Source organism: Microtus ochrogaster, unplaced genomic scaffold (assembly GCF_000317375.1).
Source record: "Microtus ochrogaster isolate Prairie Vole_2 unplaced genomic scaffold, MicOch1.0 UNK22, whole genome shotgun sequence".
Classification (NCBI taxonomy): domain Eukaryota; kingdom Metazoa; phylum Chordata; class Mammalia; order Rodentia; family Cricetidae; genus Microtus; species Microtus ochrogaster.
In genome coordinates this window covers 2,842,088-2,864,579 of record NW_004949120.1, presented here as the reverse complement: position 1 = coordinate 2,864,579, position 22,492 = coordinate 2,842,088, and the positions used below count along the sequence as shown (strand labels likewise).

The window sequence follows — 22,492 nt, the reverse complement described above, 5'->3', positions numbered from 1 at the left end:
AACTGAATCTCTCTCAATTTATATGCAGGTCTTTCAGATATATCCGATTAAACACAGTACGCCACTGAACCAGCACTCAATACATCATGTATTAAGGTCCGTCCTATAGTTTTATATATGCCGACGGTTGAAGGGTATTTTGGGGGTCCTAGTCTAGAGCTAACAGAACAGGAGGGATGATGAGACAGGTTCAGGATAAAGGCAGTATGCTATGTGCACACTGTAGAAGCTCTCCCGGGAGAAATCAACAGGAGGGTTTTGTCGTTTTTTTTCTTAGAGTCAAGGCCAGAATAATCCTGACCAGTCAGACTTATGGTCTCCTTTGGACTAGTTGGCCCAACGGAACCGTCCAGGGTAGGCAAGCGGGAGCCACCACCGCGGGAAGTCGCCAAACTCTTCCTGCCAACGCTGGTTCCCGCCCCCTCCTCCGCAGACTGCGCATGTGCGGCGGCCATCCCTGTGCGCCATGGCGGAGACAGACGCTAACCTGTTGCGCCACTTCCCGCTGCTGCTTCCTCAGAACCGGGAGAAAACAGTGTATGAGGGATTCATTTCGGCTCAGGTACCCTGCGGGGTCATTCTCTTGCCGGAGCCTGTCACTCGCTGCGCAGTCCGACCCTAGAGCTCCGCGGCCGGCTCGGGGCAAGCCTGGCCCGGAAGCAGCGCGGAGTCAGTGCGCTTGCGCGGTCGCTGTGGGCGGGGCCGGTGCAGGCGGGAGGGCGGGGCGGCTCGTAGGTCCAGGCCCGAGGTGGGCGGGGAGGTGCGGTCGGTTTTCTTGGCTGAGCCCTTTCCTGAGTTCCCGAGTTCTCTTACTACTTACACCACACGACTTTGAGTGCTCTGGGTTCATTATTAAGTAGAACTTTTTCTTTTCTTTTTTTTTTTTTTTTTAATCCCAAACCCATGATTTTGTAGTTGAAATCAAATCCTGGGAAATTTAGAGAGGTTGTGATGGCATCAGATAACCTGGAAACTGGCTGTTTTAAAAAACAATCTCATTTCCCGCCTCTCCATGGTATAACAAATTAGGATTTCGAGTATAGACTTCTCCTCTAAATACTAAACTCAACAGCGTGTAACTCTGCCCTGAGTGACAGGAGTCATAATTGCCATGTGTGCTGAGGTCTCCTTAAAGCAGTCTCTAGAATATCGAGCACATTATCAAGTCTGCTGCAGAGTGAAACTTTACCTCTGACCTAAGCATTACTGGGAGTTGAAAAAATCTTGTGTGGTGAATGAACACCCAGGAAGCTTGGGCTTCTTTTTATGTGTTTTCAAAACCATGTGAATATCTCAAAAAAGAGAGGTTCTATTTTATTGTCATAGAAGGAAAATCCATCTCTTCTTGCTTAGTTGTTCAAATATCAAGTTAGACTGTTTTCCAGTTTCACAGAGACTTTCAGAAAACTTCACGTTTTGTTTTGTGTGTGGTGTTGGAGGTTGACCCTGGACAAGGCAAGTGCAGGACAGGACGAGCAGACCAAGGGTTTTATGACACTTGTGTATATATGCAGTAGTACTTTAGGAAATCGTCACAGCCTTCAGATTCGACTGGAAACAAATTAGCCTTTGCTGTAGGCAATTTCTCATTTTCCTATTCCTTTAAATCTTGAATAATGTCTAAAAACTATCCAGCATAACCGGTTTAATCCAAAGTGTGATTGTGGCTGGTTCCATACACACGTTTTCTTTACCCCTTGAGATTAAATCATAGACATAGTTCTTGCTTCTTTATCTGTGAACAATTTAGCATTCATTTCATAAAAGCAAGAGTCCATTCAGCCCTAGCTTCAGTACGCTTACTAAAATTGCTATCTGATGTAATTTTCCCGGGTGTATTTAATTCTTATCTCTTTATTTTGGAGGAGTTTTAGTCTGTTTTTATTAACTTGAAGTTTTATTTTTAAGCCTTCCGCTCAATAAGTTTGATGTTTTCTCACCATTAAATTCTAGAAATGCATTTGGACAGGGGCACCTCAGAGAGTGCTGTGTTCCCCTCGAGTTCCCAGATCTGATATTCACAAATCAGTCACCAGACTAGAGTGACTTCTGCCACATTTCCTTTTCTAATTAAGAAGTACTTTTTTTGTGTGAGGTTCTTTAATCCATTACACATTCACACACCTACTGTAGTGTTTTGGTTCTTGACTCTTGGTTCCAGTTAGTTAATAATAGTGATTGGTGGCAAATGCTTATTTCCCAACACTCTTACGCCTTCTCCACCACTCATGCCGTTCCCACTACTCTCATGCCTTTCCCAGCTCTGCCATGGCTTTCCCAACTCTGCCATGCCTTTCCCAGATCTGCCATGACTTTCCCAGCACTGCCATGCCTTTCCCAACTCTGCCATGGCTTTCCCAGATCTGCCATGACTTTCCCAGCACTGCCATGCCTTTCCCAACTCTGCCATGGCTTTCCCAACTCTGCCATGCCTTTCCCAGATCTGCCATGACTTTCCCAGCTCTGCCATGCCTTTTCCATCTATGAATTGGCACTTTGCTAGAAGGGATAGCTCTCCCATCTTACTTCTCTTTGACTGACTGTGTGATTGTGACTGTTACTTCCTTTGTTTTGTTTATACCTTCCCAAATCAACCAGCAACAGCACAGCTTCTATATGTGGGCTTTCAAGGTGTTGCTCTTCCTCATCTTGCTCTTATGAAAGTACCCTGTAATCAGGGTTTCCTGACCTGTGGGAAGTCCAAGGACCACCCACCTCCATCCAGGTCTAGTAAGGTGAGCATCCAAACTGCTTAGGCTCCCCCAAAGCCAGTATGTGCAGTAGGATCAAAAACCCATTGCCATTGTTCTTGAGTTCTCAGTAGTCCTCATTGTTCACTATGTTCAGCAAGTCTGGTTTTATCCCAGGCTTTTTCAGACCCAGGCCAGCTGGCCTTGGTGAGTTCCCGATAGAACATCCCCATTGTCTCAGTGTGTGGGTGCACCCCTGGCGGTCCTGAGTTCCTTGATTGCTCTTCGGGCTGATGAGGGAGGGGGAATTGATCGGTGGAGGGGGAGGGAAATGGGAGGCGGTGGCATGGAGGAGGCAGAAATATTTAATAAATAAATAAATTAAAAAAATAAATAAAAAATAAAAAAGTTTTTAATCAAAAAGAAAAAAAGTACCATGTAGATGCTTATGTGTAGTGTTTCATCACTGTATGGACCTTGTATAAGTTTTACTTCTAGTTCTTCATTCAGGTTAAGTTAAATGGAAACGTTTCTACATTTGCTAATTTCTGTCTTTGTTAGAACTTTTGGTTTTGCTACACCACAATTAGTATTACGAATAAACTATCCACTTGTGGAACTTATGGATACGTTTTTGGTGCCGTAGCAGCCAGTTTTTATGTGAAGGAATTATTTGTGAATAGATGAAAGATGTTTTCCCTATTATTAGGCTTTTTTCTCTTTCATGAGCTTTGGTAGTTTGGGTGAGTCAAGGAATTAATTCTCTTTCTCTCTGTGAGTGTATGTGTGTAGGAGGTCGGAGGTTCACACTGGATGCTTGCTTCCATAGGTCTTCACATTGCTTATTATGGTAGCGTCTCTTGCTAATTCCAGTGAGTCTCATTAGCCATCTTGTCCCTGAGGTCCTTTGTGTTTGCCTGGGGAGAACTGAGATTGTAGGTGGCTTTCATCTGGGCTCTCAGGAACCCAACTTCAGTTCTTAGGTTCCCAGCGCTTGCCACCCTTTCAGCTGATGGCCTTAGGGCCTGTGCTGCTGACTTCATACTGGTTACCTCTTGCCCTTTATGTTTCTGACCCTTAAAACAAAAGGGCAGACTAATTATCCATTTCTGCAGATCAGGGGTTTGGAAGCACCTTGGTGGGTGAGTCCTGCTCAGGGTCTCTCCTGAGATGCCAAAAAAGAGATGCTTGCCAGGACTAGACTGTCTGAAAGTTAGATAGTGGCAGAGAAGCTGCTTTCAGGATTATTCACACAGCTGTTGGCCAGAGGGCTCAGTTCCAGATCTCATGATGTGTGTGACTGCCACCATGAGAGGGCAACTAGTTCCCCGGATTTCACAATCTGTGCTGTTTTGTATTTGTGTCTCTTGATTTTTCTCCCCATCGTGGGCTTTATTTTTCTCCTCTGAACGTGTAATGTGCTTTGTTAGTATGCCCCCTATGAATGCTTTTTCTTGTCAGCGGTAGTTGTCACTTGAAGAGAATCCAACTGGTTTAAGGTTTTCTTTTATTTTTGTTAAACACGAGCAGAGATTAATTTGGCTGTGCCCGTGAAGCAATACTTTTCTAGGTACTGTATTTAATGGCTCTTGTATGACAAGGATTTCTCCGTTGGTTGGTTGGATTGGGCCAGGATTGAGGGAGCTGGAAGATTCCTTTGTAGAATGGTTGGGGAGTTAGTTCTATAGTAGAAGCTGTGTAGTGTGTGCAAATCTGTCCTCAGCTTCCTCCTTCCAAAACTAAATTGTTTGACATACTCTATGTGTATGTCTCCTAGCTTTCATTACTTCCCGAGACGCCTTGGTTTTAAGCTTTTCCTTTAAAATTGCATTATTTATTTTGTATGGGTGTGCATTTGTGGATGTGCATGCATGTGTGCGTGTGTGCATATGTGTGCATGTGCATGCATGTGCATTAGTGTGTATGAGCATTATGCAGGTACATGCTAGCTACAGTTGAATCTGGGGATCAGGGGATAAGAGGGAGTTGGTTCACTCCTTCACCATGTGAGTACAAGGAATGCAACTCACCAGGCTTGATGGCGTATTCCTTACCCTCTGAGTCATCTGTCTGGCCCCTTCTCCTTATTTTTCAATTCTGATATTTTTTTTTTCAGACTGGTTTTTTGTGACTCATTTCACTCATGTAAACTTGCCCATTTTAGTGTGGTGACTTTGGGAAAGTGGAGTTCAGCTATGATTGTAAATACCCTTTCAGTGGTTCCTATTGCATGTATATTGGACTTTCTCTGGTGTTTCCCACTTCATCCTTATTTTTATTTTTTCATGGTCATTTGGCGTTTTTCTTGCTTTTCTTCCACTGTTAAGAAGTTCTGTCTTACCCTGTTCTTCCTTTGGCATCCTTGAACTTACTCTCATTGTAATGTCATTTTGATTTGTTTAATTTCCTTTCTGAGTTTAGTCAATAAGTCCATTGCTTCCTTCAGTTTCTGGCCTTGGTTTTTTAGACATCTTGGTCTTGAAATGTTCATTTCCTGATACTCTAGTCCTTGTTCTAATTAGAGTGTTGCTGGGTTCTGTTCTCTTGGGGTCCACCATCACCTGAGATACTTTGCTTCTCACTGCCTGTGTGATGTAACACCTTTAGGATGGGGACACAGATCCTTAAGCTTGTGAGTGTTTTGCTGTTTGCAATAGTTTGTGAAATTTCTGATTCAAGAACACCCTCTTCTGTTGGTGAAGGAAAGTGCAGTCTATTTAATGGATCATATTTTGGGGGGAAGCGGGAGTGGTGATCTGTTGTGGGCTCTTATTTTTGTCATCAAAGTTTAAGTTTCCTACTGTTATTTTTTCATTCTGATGTGCAGTTTCCAGAGGGTGTTTCTACCCAATCTTCTTCCTACTGTGAAATGTTTTCAGACATCTTCTTGGCTTTCTTTTCCCTTCTTTAGAATAGTATCTCACTGTGTGGGCCAGACAGGCTTGAGCTCGTGATCCTCCTCTGTCTGAGTGCTAAGAGCACAATCCATGGCTGCCAATTGCCCCCTCTCCTTGAGTATTTGGTTCTTGTTAGCTCTCTTATTTATCATCACTGCTCTGTCCTAACAGAATTCTTTGTTATGATTTTTGCACTTAACGCCAATCCCCTCATTCTTTCTTCTTTGATATTGTTTTATTTTAATGATACTCCTGACTCTCTGCCGTTGGGCCCCAGAAGGAGCTCTACTCAGAATTGATTTTCCTTCTGAGTAATTACAAAATTATTGTGTTCTCTGACTTCTGGTTACAAACATGGGATTTTTGTCATTTTTTTTCTTATTTGTATGATTAATCATTCTAGTTTTTGGTGGGATGTGTCAGGACTTTCAGGGTTAGACAACTCGCTGTGCTTTTGTTGTCCAGAAGCTCAAAAATCTGCTTTTTGAGAAAGAACATTACTACTTAGTTACTTTAACTACAGAAAGTCTAGGTGTGTGTGTGTGTGTGTGTGTGTGTGTGTGTGTGTATGTATTATTTATTTATTTATTTTGGGAAAAGTTAAGTATTGGCCACTTAAGACACTTGACCTTTTACAGTGACTGGATTTCCCAAATCTGGGACTTTGACTTTTATTCTTCCAGGAAAAGCTGAATTGCTTTTACTGCTTCCCTGTACAGTGTGCATTTTATCTCGCTTTCAGCCCTACGTGTGGGGTGCCTCTGAAGTTAGGCGAAAGTTACTACATAATACCTGTTAGTGCTTTAATGAAATAGTGAATTATTGTTACTTGACCTTTTGAAAAGGTCAGTAGTACATTTTGTTTCATTTTTTAAAGGACATTTAAATGTAATGAAAGTCAGAACTGTAATATTACCATGAAAGTAAAGGTTATGGGGTACATTTAATTGTGTTCCTCTGTTTTCGAATCTGCTTGGAGGGAGTCTGCTAAAATTCCACATGGTAATTGTTTTTCAAGAATTTTATTACTCTTTTCATTTTATATTGTTGGAGTAAAAGATTACATTTCTGTTTGTCTTTTCCTGCTTATTTTTGCTCAGATTTCACATGTATCATCCTATTTGAGCTACAAAGTTGAAACTGCTTATCTATTCACTTTTGAAAAAAAGTAAAACCAAACACATTTTTTCAGAGACTCATATTTTCCTTCCTGTGGACTCTTGAGAGAAATTTTGTATAACTAATAAATATTTAAACTAAAAAAAATTAATATACTACTTTTTTACTTATTGAAGGTTAACTACATAAATTGTTTCACAGTGCATGTTGGAATGTGTGTATGTGTGTGTGTGTGTGTCTATACGCACACACACATGTATGTGGTGGTGTACAGGTGTACATATCTGCTTTGGTGTGTAGATGTGTGTGGTATACACATGTATACATGCTCATGAACATGTTTCTGTTGCAGAGGATCTTGGCTGTCCTTCTCTGCCATCCTCTGTTATTTTGAGACATGATTTCTTATTAAACTCGGAGCTACACCAGAGACCAGCAAGCCCCAGAGATCCTTCTACCTTCACATATACAGCCCTGGGGTTACAGGCTTCTTATGTGGGTGCTAGGATTTGAGCTTAGATCTTCATGCTTATGCAGGAGGCTGTTGACCAACTGAGACATCTCTCCAGCCCCTAAAATTATCTGTTATGTCTAAATGCTAAGGTTATATAACACTGCATTTTCATTTTATTAAAACTTAGAAATTACAAACTGGATTATATGGTAAATTCTTTCTTCCTCATCCATAGCAACTTGAAGCAATATTATTTTTAGTGAAATTATACTTTAAGAAATACTAACAATTTCATAGTATTTCTTTTCCTTATATCTTTTTCTTTAAAAATCTAGGTCCTATCTTAATATTTTGTGATTTCCCGTGTATATGTGTATGTATGTGTCTGTGTTTGTATAGTTGCTTATATTTTAAAGTTTAAAAATTTAACTAAACTTGATATTCTTTATAAATATAGGATAATATTTATATAGGACAATATGTTTTGTGTGACTTTAAATTTTTAGAATTAAGTGAAAGAAGTAAATTTGTACCTTTCTTTTCCACAGGGAAGCGACTTTCACCTTAGAATAATGCTGCCTAAAGACCGGCAACTGAAGAATGCAAGGTGACGTGGCATTTCCTTTTATCCGTGTGTTAGTGGAGTTGGTGGCGACAAGAGTTTTGCTTGAAATATTTATCAAGATAGTGCCACTGTCCCCAGAACGTTTCTGCTTCTTCCAGAGCAGTTTGTCCTTTGCAAACCACTGCTCGGTGACTTTTCAAAGATAACACAGAAATTCTCTTTTTGTTATTATCAAGGCAGTAAGGAGCAATTGTATATACTTCTCCAACAAATTCTGAGTAGGGACTTAAGGGGACATTGCGAAGGATTAGAAGACTTCCGAAGCTTTCCTGTGATATTTATTGTACAAGTAAAGTCTTATAATTTGGGAAGAACCATTCTGTCATGTTGGTCCTGGTATGCAGTGTCAGTAAAATTGCCTGTCTCAGAAACAGCCCCTCAGAAGGTAGGGCACACACCTCAGTTCTGGTTTTCAGTTCCTGTGAGTAAAAGAAACCAGAGCTGTTTAAGAGTAGAAACACAGGGATTTCATGACTGGTCATAGGTAGAGGTAGCTTTGGGTTTTGTGATGCATGAGTGAGGAAAAAGGAAATTGAGAATTACAAATTGCTGTGTAGAAAAGATAGGTGGATCTGGAAGGAAGAATCACGGAGCTCTGAAGCTGATTTGTACTTAAGCAGCGTAATGCCTTGAGGAGAAAATATGTGAAGGATAAATTAGGAAGGCCCACAGTAAACATGTAATTAATAAGAGACCAATTTGGTGCCAAGGGATAGGACGTAGTGGTGAGAATGCTGTTGGCAGAAGGGCAGTTGTGAAGACTACTTTGCTATTAAGAGAGGAGATGGAGTGTGGCGTAGGAGGTTGCTTTCATTGGCTGAATAAAGAAACTGCCTTGGGCATTTGATAGGGCAGCAGCTTAGGTAGGCAGGGAGACAGAACTGAATTCTGGGAAGAAGAGGTAAGTCAGGCAGACGCCATGATTCTCCTGCCTGAGACAGACACTGGTTAGACTCATGCCGGTAAGACACAGTCTAGTGCCGATACACATTAATGGAAATGGGTTAAACTAATATGTGAGAGTTAGCCAATAAGAGGCTAGAGATAATGGGCCAGGCAGTGTTTAAATGAATACAGTTTTTGTGTGATTATTTCGGGTGTAAGCTACCTGAGCGGGATGGAACAAAGGGCCCGCTCTCTCTTCAACAGGGGTGGGAATGGAGTTTAGCAGACTAGAGGGAATGGTGGTGGGTCAGAAAGGATGTAGTTTGGAAAATCCAGACTTTATTTATTTATTTTTATTATTTATTTATTTGTGTTTTTTTTTCAAGACAGGATTTCTCTGTGTAATCTTTGTTCTATAGCATCCTATGTAGATCAGGATGACCTCCAACGTTGTTTTAATTTTGAACAATGGCTGCACATTAATCTGATGCTATTTCAGCCAGCTATTACAAATCTGCAGTTACTAGCCTGCTTCTCTATAGCAGCCCAGCTTCTCAGGCCACAGCCTGGGGGGAATTCTGTTCCTGGAGGTACAGGACTAGTCTTTGCTGCTAAAGGCAGCTTTAACTAAATCTCTGTCATTATATTTAAAATTAAGACTTGATATTCAAATGCTTGGGTGGAAACCTATGAGCTCAGTGAGGCTGAGTAGCAACTAGCTAACCCTCTCTCCTTTCTGCCCCCTCCAGAATACCTGTGCTTCTGTTCCGCCAAACCAGAAAAGGCCACACCATTCTAAATCCCCCCTCCTACTTCCTGCCACTCTCTCTCTCTCTCTCTTCTAGATGCCTTCTGATGCTCTATGATTACTTCCTCTCAACTAGTTGCTAACTCAGCTTCCTGATCCAAGGTATTTTTTTTAATCGATGCAAATGCAAACTTGGTTTTCATAGTGTGATTGAATATCTCCTAATATTTTCCCCTTTATGTCTAAATAAAAAGGAAAGGTTTAAACTCCAACACAATAAAACTATATACATTAAGAACAATTATCAAGTAAGGATTACAATCACAATGTCCAGTTTATTTGTGTTTGGCAAATTTAAAGAAACTACTCTATTATCCCTCCTATCTTGGTGAGCTAATACAGTGTTTTGTATCTAATTTACTTCCTATCCTAACTTGATTTACCAACCCAAAACTATCATTTTAAACCTCAAAATATTTTCTTAGATAAACAATTTAAGCTTTTATGTCTCTTAACCTATACAATTTTTTACTTCTTCTCTGAGTTTTTTCTTCTTAATTTGGTAGCAAGGAAAATTATAACTATAACTAACTCGTCGTCTTCAACTTCATCAGAGACCTGCGAAGGATATATTATTACTCAAGTAACAGAAAGAGCAAAGCAAACAACTTCAAAACTATAGAAATGAAAGAAATAGCTGGGTACCTGGACAGTCACCCAAGGTTCCTCTGTAATGTTGATGCATCCATCTTTGGCCCACAGGCCTAGTATATGGGACAGACGTTTCTACAAAGTAGGAAATTTGAAGGACTGTCATACCTTGTCATGGCAAAGTTTGGCAGTTGCCTTCTTTTGTGCTCTGCTCATCCAATTTGGACAACATATTGTCATTAGTCAGGGCAAGGGCAGTTTTTTGCCCAGTAGCTAACTTTGTCACATTGAAAACAAACACCATGTGGAAGTTCTTTTATGCCCATCATCTGTTTTGGAAGTAAATTGGTGCTGCCAGGTGTAACATGAATGGGGCCTGCTTGTAGGGGTTTCTCTCCTGCCCGGTACCCCACAGCCGGCCAGCCCCAAAGAAAATCACACAGAGATCTCTATAAGTTATAAACTGATTGGCTCATTAACTCAGGCTACTTATTAGCTCTTGTAGCTTATATTAACCCATTATTCTGATCTATTTTTGCCATATGGCTAGGTATCCTTTTCAGCTGGCAGGCCACATCCTGCTTCCTTGGTGGTAGTCTGTGCAGGATTGGGCTAGAATGGGAGGAATCAACTTCCTCCTTCCCAGAATTCTCTTGTTCTCATTGCATCACCTCTACTTCCTGTCCGCTTTTCCCGCCTATACTTCCTGCCTGGCCAATCAGCTTTTATTTATAACATGATTGAGATTGACAGAATACAGACAATTCTCCCGCACCAGCCAGGTGCAAACGTGCCTCATTGTCATGAAAAACCTTAGGTTATGAAAACCTTAAATGCCATAATCTGTATATCTCTGAAGTGTTTGAAGAACATTTATCTAAAATATATCTCTGTTTAACTGTGTAAACATGCATAACATAACTCAAATTTGATTTTTATAAATCACTAACTACTAACTTGTATTTCTTTACATTTTAAAATAGGCTGCATAGGTACAATACCTTAAACAAGAGTAGAAACATATATGTATATATATATATATATATATATATATTATAACAAATGTAACCTTAAGTTTCTATCAATATACAAAATACCTTAAAGAAGTAGGAACACACACACACACATGAGTAAGAACATATATAGAGTATGTTCTCACAAAAATAATATTTTTGTATACAAAAATCTATACCAATGTAAAATATTTGAGATTAATTTGAGTTGCTTTTTAAAGTAGATCCAATAATCTACCCTTTTATCCTATCCTTTCCATATCCCCCTTTTTTTCTTTCAGAAAGACATGCTTGATTCCAGCCTTTCTTGTTTAGTTTCCTTTCTTACCATGATCAGTAACAGTTTGTAACTAGCACCCCATAAATGACAATAAGCATTCATAACCCATGCGGTGACTAAAAACCACCCACCCTAACTCTTGTGGATGCCATATTCTTAAAATTACTTCCAGTTGTATATGGGCAACTTCATCTTTAGGGGACTCTGAGAAGATGAGATCATGGTCAAGTCCTGGGAAAACTTGCTGTAACATTGGTTATCCACAGATTAGGAAAGTGAAGGGCTTATCTGAAGGCCTGGCTGGAGAATTCTGTAAGGATGGACCATATCAGCTAACCACCTTGAAATTATCCTGAGCAGTTTATAGTTTGTCAGCTTACTGGTGTTAATACAAACCAGGTGGAATCATCATTTTGGGACCCCATCATTCTTTTGGAGACTTCAAAGGTCACTATTAGGAATGCTTACTGTTCATTGTAGAATACATAAACATTTTAACTGTTACACGCAGATCTCAGAGAGTTTAAAGAACCACAATCTATTAAGTATATCTGGTATACACAGACTTACCTGCTCCAAACTCAAGCCCAAATCACACACAGGAAGCTAGATGAAGACTATTTCTAGAGTTAGTCAATACTCTATATGACCATTTATATCATGACAGAAAGTTTAAATATATGTATGTATATGCATATATATATATATTAATCTTTCAAATTTTGGGATAATATTTATATCTTAAGAAAAGTTTTGAAGATTGAAAATAAAACCAAACAATTATTTGATTAGTGGCAATACAATAGTCCCTTAATTTTGGTTTTTCTTCTATTCCACACCAGGTGTTTCCTCTGACATGAGACAGAGATTTTGGATTTCGCCTTAACAAGCATGCTTGGGTTTAGAGAAGGAGAGAGCTGTGCTCCAACTCTGAAGCTAGCTTTAATTTTTAATTGAGCTGGCACTACATAAAGACCATTTGTCTTTTATGTTTATGGAGAACAGCAGAAACAAATACTTGGGAAGATTTAGGAAATTTTACCTGTTTGGAAATGTGGTATATTATTGGGCCAATTTTACTCTATTTTGGAACATTTTTCTTTGGATGATTTGTCTTTCTAAAGATGTATCATTTGTCTATTATTCAGATTTCTGAGTTGGATGATTTTATTCTCCTGGAAAGACAAAACCAAAATTCTTTCCAAACCCTAACATTGGAGAGTTCCTTTTTTTGTTAGGTTATATCTTTGTTAAGGCAAAATGTCTTTTGGCAAATGAAAAATATTATCTTTTAATAGTAGAAATCTGTTTTTACCTGTTAATCAACAAGCTGTTTGATGAACGATTACCTCTCCTAATCAAGAGACCTTTCCTTTTCTAATCTAATCTTTATCAATCTTGATGGTATCCATAGCTTTTTTTCTCTTATAGAAATAAAAGCAAAACCTTTTCCCTAATGTAATACATATCCTTGTTTTCATTCCAAGGTCAACACATCTTTAAAATATGTAGGTTGATTTAATTCAGCAGGTTTTTTTTCTATCATCAAATGTCTCTCTACATCTGTTGTTCCTTTTTCATTAATATTTAAACAAACCTACATTCTGTACTGATGCAAATAAATCAAGAAAGGCAGGTTATAAACCAGGAAAATTAAGTAAAGTGGCTCAAAACCCTTATGATTCAGTTCAGAAATCAGAATTATAAGATGTGTTATAAGATTTTCTAGAAACTCTTTATATAGTTACTGAATCTCAATTTTCAAACCATACTTTGTAGTGCTATACAGAGTCCTTGCATTATAATGTTCCCCATTCTTAATGTGGGAAAGATTTTCTTTTTAATATTTTTAACTATCTTCTAATCTTTTCCCTAATGTAATACATATCCTTGTTTCCATTCCAAGGTCAACACATCTTTAAAATATATAGGTTGATTTAATTCAGCGGGTTTTTTTTTCCTATCATCAAATGTCTCTCTATATCTGTTGTTCCTTTTTCATGAATATTTAAACAAACTTAGTAAAGCATTGTGCAATCTATGTCTTGGGGGTTTGTATCACCCCTTTATTTTTATTAGTTATATTTGCTTCTATAACTGCTTGTCCTGTAGGGTGTTGTGGTATACCTGTAAAATGCTTTATGTTGTAATATGAAGAAAACTGTTTTATTTCTCTAGAGACATATGCTGGAGCATTGCCAGTCTTAATTTGTACAAATATTTCAATAATGGCATGACTTCTAATAAATGTATAATTATAGAATCAAACTTTCAAGAACTTAAAACAGTTGCATACTGAAATGCTGAATCTATGGTATGGCGCACATACTTTAATTTTTCAAACTCTACAAAATGAAACAAATTTCATTTCTTTGAGTACCTTTTGGGTTACTTCTTACAGGTACTGGAGTTTGATGTACAGAGAACAAGTAGGATATTTACTTATAATTTTTTGGCTTGTTTTCAAGTGATAGAAAATTTTTTCTTCATATCCTGCTTTTAAAATGGTGTTTCTAATGAAATTATGAGTCTTTGAGCATTTATAGAAGTATTCCAAAATACTTGCTTTATGATCTCCTGAAAATTTTGTTTTAGTTGAACCTGTTCTGCAATCCAGAGCAGTATTGTTTGTAATAACAGACAGTAAGTCTTTTAATTGCTTTGTGGAGGGGTTTTCCTAATGCTAACAGGGAATCACTGAGCCCAGTTTGACATTGGGAACTATGAAAGGCCTACTAAGGTGTTTTCTCTTGGCAATGAGTTATCTTGTCTGTCCCATGTTGATCTGTATTCATTAGTCCTTTGGCAGCCTTTGCCACACCTTCTACATATTCCAGAAGGCTGGGGTCTTTCATTTTAATTATCTCTAGAAAAAAATTATTTCTAGGAACACCTTGCCTACAATCCCTTTTCAGGGATTACTAGCTTACCATAGTTAAAATATCTGACCTTTTGATTTTTCTTGCAATTTTTAGAAATTTTACTTCTCCTACCCAAGTATCATCACAAGTGTGAGAGATTCAATATCAGCTGTATTTTGGATGCACTCATCTATGGTTGCTGATCTAGTCTTTACAGTCCTAATCACCCTTTTGCATTCTGAATTAGCATTTTCAAAACCCAAATAGTCAACATTTTTCTAACATCTGTATCTGATATCATTCTATTTGTAGCTGAGGTCAATCTTTGTAAAAAAAAAAAATCTGTGAAGGTTTCCTTTGGGCCTTGTATAATTTTAGTAAGTGAATCAGCCCTCTTTCCTGATTCTTCAGCCCTGTCCTAAGCATTCAAAGCTGCTGTACACAATAAATCCAAGGTGTTATCATCAAATATAGACTTTCTTTGCAAATAAGCATACTGGCCCTCACCTAGAGACTGGTCTTGGGAAATGTCATGACCTCTAGCCCTACCTCATTGTTCTAGAACCCTTGCTTCCTCTCTCCACCATGTTTTCCATTGTAACTGAGGATCAGCTTTCAATACTGTTGTAACTAAATCTTTTCAGTTTTTGGAATAATTCTGTTCCAAGTTGTTGATGAATTTAGCATCTGCCCCACAGATAAGGAATGCATATCGTATGAAATAACTGCTTCTTTAAATCTCTTAAATGCTAGCATTTCTACATTATATCAGTTATCTTCTCTGTCACCTTGGGGTGCCTGTTATCTGGTGGCCATTCTTGTATGGTAATTTGGAAAAATTAAGGTTTGTATTCTAATAGCCTTAGGCCACTGCTCTTCAGTTTCATAATACAGTGGTGAGGTAGGTTGTGCTCTAAACTCCTCTGTCTGTGTCTAAGTATTTTTGTTATTTTCATTAGATTGTGTCTTTATCAATATTAAGTCCAAGACTTGTATATTATTAACCATTTTTTCCTCATTTCGTTAGTAAGTCTTTCTAAAGTCCGTATCTTATAAATCAAATTTTCTTATTTTCACTGGTCTTTCTAAGTTTTGCATCTCATCAGTCAAATTATTATATTTGTCAAACTTATCAAACCTCTTTTTAAAATTTCCAAACTGTTAGTAATTACAATGGGCATAATGTCAATTTTATCTAAGTCATTTTTCCCTTCATTTAAAATTACAATGTTCGGGGCCCTTCTCTCTCTCTCTCTCTCTCTCTCTCTCTCTCTCTCTCTCTCTCTCTCTCCTCTCTCTCTCGCTTCCTGCTCTCTTGTTCCCTGCCCCTTTGCTTCATGCTCTCCTTCAACCAAGGGCACTCCAATTAAAGCGTGATCTGAGAAGAAAAAAAAATTACAATGTTCAAACCATACTTTGTAGTGCTATACAGAGTCCTTGCATTATAATGTTCCCCATTCTTAATGTGGGAAAGATTTTCTTTTTAATATTTTTAACTATCTTCTAAGATTTTTCTAGGTATCTCATCAAATCTGCTGACTTCTTACTGTCTGTGTACAGTTTCAACAGTGAACACAAACCCTTCGTGCAATTTCCAATTACGGGCAAGTGGAAGTTGCTTTCTGTCAGTGCTTGCGTGAAAAGACCCAAGCTGCAACTGCAGAATAACTGGCTGGCATGATTCCTCTGTCCGTGTGTGACACCCAAATTTTGTTTTAATTTCGGCACCCTGGCTGTACTTTAATCTAATGTTATTTTATCAAGCAGTTGCAACACCGCAGTTACTAGCCTGCTTTTCTAGTATCAACCTTGCCATTCCGGGCAAGGCCTGATCCCACAGGCACCAGCCCTGTTGCTACTGCTAAAGGAAGCTTAACTAAATCTCTGTTGTTCTATTTATAAATGAGACTTGAGATTCAAAGGCTGGGGTGAAAACCTGTGAGCTCAGAGAGGCTGAGAAGCAACTAGTCACATCTCATTACTGGTATCTCTGTCAAACCAGAAAAAGCCATGCCACTCCAAACTCCTCCCTACTACTACTATTTTTCTCTATCTCTTCCAGATGCCCTCTTATGCTCTATTATTACTTTCTGACAATTAGTTGCTAATTTAGCCTTTTGATCCAAGGTTAATTTTAATTAATCAATGGAAATCCAGATTTGGGGTTCAAAATGTGATTGAATAACCCCCCACATTCTAACTCAGAGATCCCCCTGTCTCTGCCTCCCAAGTGCTAGAATCAAAGGTATGCACCACCACCCCTGTCCCACTTACTTATTTTTATTTCATGTATGTGAGTGATTTGTTAGTGTGCATGTCTGTGAACCACATGAATTCCTGTTGTTCAGGGAACAGTTATGAGTTACCATGTAGGTCCTGACAGTCTGACCTAGATCTTCTGGAAGAGCAGCCAGTGCTCTTAACACCTGAGCCATCTATGTAACCCTAAACTCAGACTTTCTACAATTCCTTAAAAAAGTTACTGATCTACCAATATCATGTTCTGAGTTATGGTAAGCTGGGGGTGATGAATTTATCAACACCTATATAATTAAAAGTATCTGTTCAGTTACATTAATCTGTAACTTGAAGAATAAATGTACATAACCTTTTTCAAATGTATATTTGATTCATTATGATTCAAACTGTGTATTAAATATTCCTACTGTGATGAAGTGTCTACTTCAATGGAGTTTTTATTTGAATATGTTCTAGTTTAGAAAAGGTGTGTTATTAGCATGCTTCTTACAGATAGTTGTTATTTATGTTTGAAGTGATAAGACTTTCAGCAGTATGAGTGGTCAATATTTTTATTTACTTGTCAGAATTATGCTTATGTGATTTTTGATTTTATGTGCATGTTTGATAGCATAAAATATTTTTCCTTGTAAAAGCAAACAATGAATAAACTGTTTTTCCCTTTTAAAATTTTAGATTACTGTTTAGCTGGCAACTGAAAAATATACTTAATGAATACCGTCAAATTGTCCAACAAGTAAGTATGTTAATAGTTTTATTATTCAAAATGAGGACAGAAATTCCTAAATTTGCGCTCTAAAGTCCTGGTTTGTAAAGAAGCTTATTTATTAATTGATGTGTTTTTGTATTTTTCAAGTGCTTTAAAGATTGTGTATTATGTAGAATGTTTGCTGGAATCCTCAGCAAATGTCAAGGCAACATTGGGGTTTGAAATTGATTTCCAGTCTTGAGACTTTATGCTTTCAAATGTGGCCACCCCATCCATATGTATTTCTTGGTTGATTTCTCTACTAAACTTTCAGAGTGGTGATAGGAAAAAAGCTTGGACCTAGGCTATAACCTAGTGTATAACAATAATGGTTTTGTAGTTCTGATTTATGAAGAAGTAAGGTGAAATGGAAGTCACTTAGGTCCCTGTGACCTATCATAAAGAGAGGAGCCGAGGGTGACTGAAGAGAGAGCTTGACAGTATTAATTTAGCTATTCTTAGTGCTTGGTGTACCCTATCTAAAAAGTCATTGGAAGAGTATAGAAACATTGCAAATGAAATTATTACTGAAATAAGTCAAATGGTGGAATGTCTTTTCCAGAAAAATAAATGTTAGTAGAATCGCACTTGTTTTAATGATCTTTTCCTTTGCATGTCTCTCCTGAGGTTCTGTATTATATTCTGTGTGAAAGATAAGTTATGGTGATAACAGGCAAGGACGCTCACCCTCTCTGAAGCACTACTGGGTCACAGAGGAGTGTGCGAGATGAACCTACTTGAGTAGAAGAATGCAAACTTTTCTGCTATTTGTGTGAGCTCAGCATTGCTTTAATGGAATGTTGAGATTATCTCTACTCTCTTTACCCTGCTCCCTCATCCTTGTTACTAATGTATATTGTACACGAAAAATTTAGAATGAGTCTACCATTCAGTCATTTAAATAGCCTGAGAAATACACTCACAGGGACTAAGCAAACAGTGGGACAAATACCTCATTTCTCTATGCTTATTCTGATAGAAGAGTTCTAAAGTTGCCATCACTTCTATCCCCTTGCCTTCCAGCTGGTCAGGGAAAACTCAGCATTCAATTTTTCCCCCCAGGGTTCAATTAAATGTTACTAATTTTTTCTTATACTGTTTTCAGTAAATATGACCCAAGCAGTCAACAAACTTATTATAAAGGTTGTACGGGTTTGATAAACAACCAAACCCTGTCAGTTGTGGTATTCTGTTCTGACAGCAACACCTAAAGAGCCTTAAGTGAAAGACACAGGGGTAAAGTTGCATTCTAGTAGAACTCATTATAAAATAAGGTATTGAGCTGTGTTTAGCTGCTGGATTATGGCTCACAGGGCTTTGCTACAAGTTGTCCCATGTAAAAGCACCAATGGTGTCAGATTTACTCCACAGGCATGCGCTCCACCAGAACCATGTTATATGGGTGCTTTGCCATCATGTGCTATTCAAATACCTTAGGCTTTTAATTTTCTCTTCTGAAAACATGGAACAAGTTTACATTTAGCTTTGTTTAAAACAGTGTGTGGCTAGTGCAATGCATCACAATGTAAAACAGAAACATAAAGTAAGCAGTATTTTTTTCAGGAGAGAAATGATGTAGTATTCTAAGAAAACATTCTAAGATGTGACTGTTTATTCTGTAGTTGTTGTTGGAGTTTGGCTGCTTGTTGGTTCCCTGCTGCCTGGCTAGCTTAGACCCAAAATAATCACATAGATACTGTATTAAATCACTGCTTGGCCCATTAGCTCTAGCTTGTTATTGGCTAATTTTTACGTATTAATTTAACCCATTGCTACTAATCTGTGTATCTTCATGTGACCGTGGCTTACCCGCTAAAGTTCCCAGTGTCTGTCTCCTGTGGCTCCATGGTTTCTCTCTGACTCTGCCCTTCTTTCTCCCAGCATCCAGCCTAGCTTTCCCTGCCTACCTAAGTTCTGCCTTGCTATAGGTCCAGAGCAGTTTCTTTATTCATTAATGGTAATCACAGCACACAGAGGGGACTCCCACATCATGTCATTATTTTCATAATAAAAGATTTTATAGAAATTGTATACCAGATCTCTGAAATAGCCATTCTGCTTTATAAGGGAAAGCTGTTTTTGCCATCTTATTTTAATAGTTTTTTTATTGAATGTTTCCTTTTTTTTAATGTTAGGATAACCTTGCTGTGAAAGGATGAAAATGACTATCTATGGCCTTAATGATCAAGAAGCAAAGTGTATACTATTATTAATAAATCTAGTTAATACATTAACTAGGTGTCTTAGTTAAGATTTCTTTTGCTGTGAAGAGGCACCATGACCTTGGCAACTCTTAGAAATGAAAACATTTAAATGGGGTTATTCTCTTATAGTTCAGGGGTTCAGTCTATTATCATCATGGCATGACATGGTGTTGTGCACTCAGACATGGTGCTGGAAATTTAGCTGAGAGTCCTACATCTTTCAGGCTACAGGAAGTGGTCTATGACACTGGGCAGTAGCTTGAGCATATATGAGACTTCAAAGCTTACCTCCACAGTGACATACTTCTTCCAACATGACCACACTTACTCCAACAAGGTCACACCTCTTAATAGTGCCATTCCTTTTGGGGGCCATTTTCTTTCAAACCTTTATACTAGACTTTAGAAGTTATAATTTTATATCTTATGTTCCTCTTTCTGTTCACATCTCTTTACTCTGCCCTTCTTCTCCTTTTAAAATAATGCCTTCCTAAGTTTTTAAGTGATGAGTACTGAAGAAATGAAGGCAAGTGAGCAGTTTTATGTGAATTTATCCACTGTTGACTACATTTCATCCGAGTAGACTAATTAGTTTTAATCAACTTGACTGACATAAGTTTGAGCTTTTGAGAAGAGGAACCTCAGTCGAGAACTTACTTTCACCAGATGGCCGTCAGCAGGTTGGTAGGAAATTTCCTTTATTAGTGACTGCTGTGGAGGTGCAGTCCACTGAGATGATCCCACCCCTGGCAGGTAGTCCTGGATGGCATGAGAAAGCAAGCTGAGCACCCCCGGGGGCAAGGCCATAAGCAGTGTTCTGCTTTGGTCTCTGCTTTTGGTCCTTACCTGGAGTCCCTGGCCATCAGGATGGACTACAGCTCTAAGTGGAAATAAACCCTTTCCTTTTCAGGTGGTTTTTGGTAATTGTGTTTATCACAATAAGAAGCAAACTAAGACAAAAGTTTTATTTACTCTTTCAAAATGAAATTGGCAGGAATAGAAGTGATGACCAATATCTCACTATTTAATACTGTTAATATTTAGTTAAAGTTAATCCATTGTCCACATTCATTTCAGCTTCAGTGAGTGGAGCATTCATTGCATGAGTTATTAATTGGAAATCTTTTGATTTAGAGATTGAAGCAGTCTCCTGATCTAGTGAGCTTTATGATGGAGTTGAAGATGCTTTTGGTAAGATTTTCTTTCTCACACTCTTTTTGTATTACTAACTAAGTATTGATTGTTTCTAAAACTTTCTAATGGCATGTATCTATCTATGTATTGATGTCTGCATGTATGTACATATGTGAGGGCATTTGGACATGTGTTTTCATTTATGTGGACATACTCATCTGTCAATTTCTTCAGTTGTGTTCTACCTTTTCTTTGTGATGGTGTTTCTTACTGGTCTGAAACTTGTTGATTTGGCTATCTACCCTGAAGATTGAGGCCTAGAGATCTTTTAGTGCTTCCCTCCCCACACCTGGGATTATGAGTGTATGCTTTCATGTCAGACTTTTTCATATGGGTGATGAGGATTGAAGTCAGAGTCTTTTGTTTACATGAAGTGGTCATACTTAATGACATAGTATAAAATATAATTAATTAATTTTATACAGATACAGATTCCTGAAGGACTTTTTCAACATGAATAAAAGAGAGGCAATTGTAGTGACTAACCTGAGTTGATCATGTGTTATTTACATTCTGTCAATCATATTTCTTCCCCAACACTTTTGGAAGAGATTATGTAATTTGTCAGGAAATCATAGTGACTGTACTAATTGCTTTACAAATATATCACTGTATATATATATATATATATATTTTTTTTTTTTGGTTTTTCGAGACAGGGTTTCTCTGTGGCTTTGGAGCCTGTCCTGGCACTAGCTCTGTAGACCAGGCTGGTCTCGAACTCACAGAGATCCACCTGCCTCTGCCTCCTGAGTGCTGGGATTAAAGGCGTGCGCCACCATTGCCCGGCCACTGTATATATCTTTAGCTAAGTCCTTTTGCTTGTTTCACAATATTTAATTCAGGCTGGCAAGGTATAGGCATTTGGCGTGCAAGCCTGGAAACTTGAGTTGAAGTTCCAGAACTCACATAAAGGTATAAAGAGAGGACCCACCCCATGATTGTACATGTGTGTTCCACACGTGTGATGTGAGCACACATCATGAATACCCATGGACACCATGATCAGAATAAGGACAGTTGTAGCGATTTTGAATGTATAATAATAGTCCTTCCATACAAATGCTTTGCTTTCATCAGGTTGAGGGTTCCACACTTGAATCGATGCTGATGTGAGGTTTAATTTATCCTGTCTGTCTTTCTGCCTTTGCTCCTCTTCATCCATGTCCTTGTTGGACAAAACAAGTCATGTGCCCTATAAAATTTCTCACATTGCAAACTGAGTTTGTTAGATATCCATGGCATCTTTCAGCCCACTTTCTTAAGGGTTGAATATTCACTATCTCCAAACCAAAATGTTTCACACTCCAATCTTTCTGAACACTATAACACAAATGGCAGATATTACAGATTGAGACATTGTGTCAGGCAGAGAATTGCTAATGATATAGTTTAAATTTTCATTCAGGCATTGCGTTTCAGAAATAAATAGGAATACTATGCTTTGGTTTTGGTCCCATCACAATATCTTACTATGTATATGAAACTAATCTGTAGCATGACTGCTAATAGGTTTTAGTAATAAAAGCCCAGAGTCAGATACAGGGGAAAATGCTGAGAAATCAGAGAGACAAAGGAACAAAACCACAGCCACCTTACCTTTTCAACTTTCCAGCTGAAAAGAGACCGAGTTCCTGTCTCTTTCTGCCTTATCACTTCCCCTGTCTGCCCAGCTGTATCACTTCCTGTCTGTCTGTACAGACCTCTAGACCTCTATGATTAGCTAGTGGCTAGCTCTGCATTCTTTTCTTCAAGCAAGCTTTATTTGTATAAAAAAGTATCACATTTCCCCTTTTTGTCTAACAATTTAAAAAAGAAGGTTAAAACTAATATAAGAAACACTATGTATAATAAGTATAATAAT

General features: G+C 38.2%; 1 protein-coding gene across 1 annotated transcript in view; it reads left to right on the top strand.

Annotated features, from left to right (window-relative positions):
* Positions 1-353: 353 nt before the first annotated feature.
* Fancl (FA complementation group L) overlaps positions 354-22,492 on the top strand; it is an 80,369-nt gene continuing 58,230 nt past the window's right edge. The window contains exons 1-4 of the mRNA XM_005367729.3: positions 354-562; positions 7,709-7,767; positions 17,158-17,218; positions 20,569-20,625. Of these exons, the coding sequence (XP_005367786.1) occupies positions 467-562; positions 7,709-7,767; positions 17,158-17,218; positions 20,569-20,625 (273 nt within the window). The 5' untranslated portion in view covers positions 354-466. The remainder of the gene's footprint in view (positions 563-7,708; positions 7,768-17,157; positions 17,219-20,568; positions 20,626-22,492) is intronic.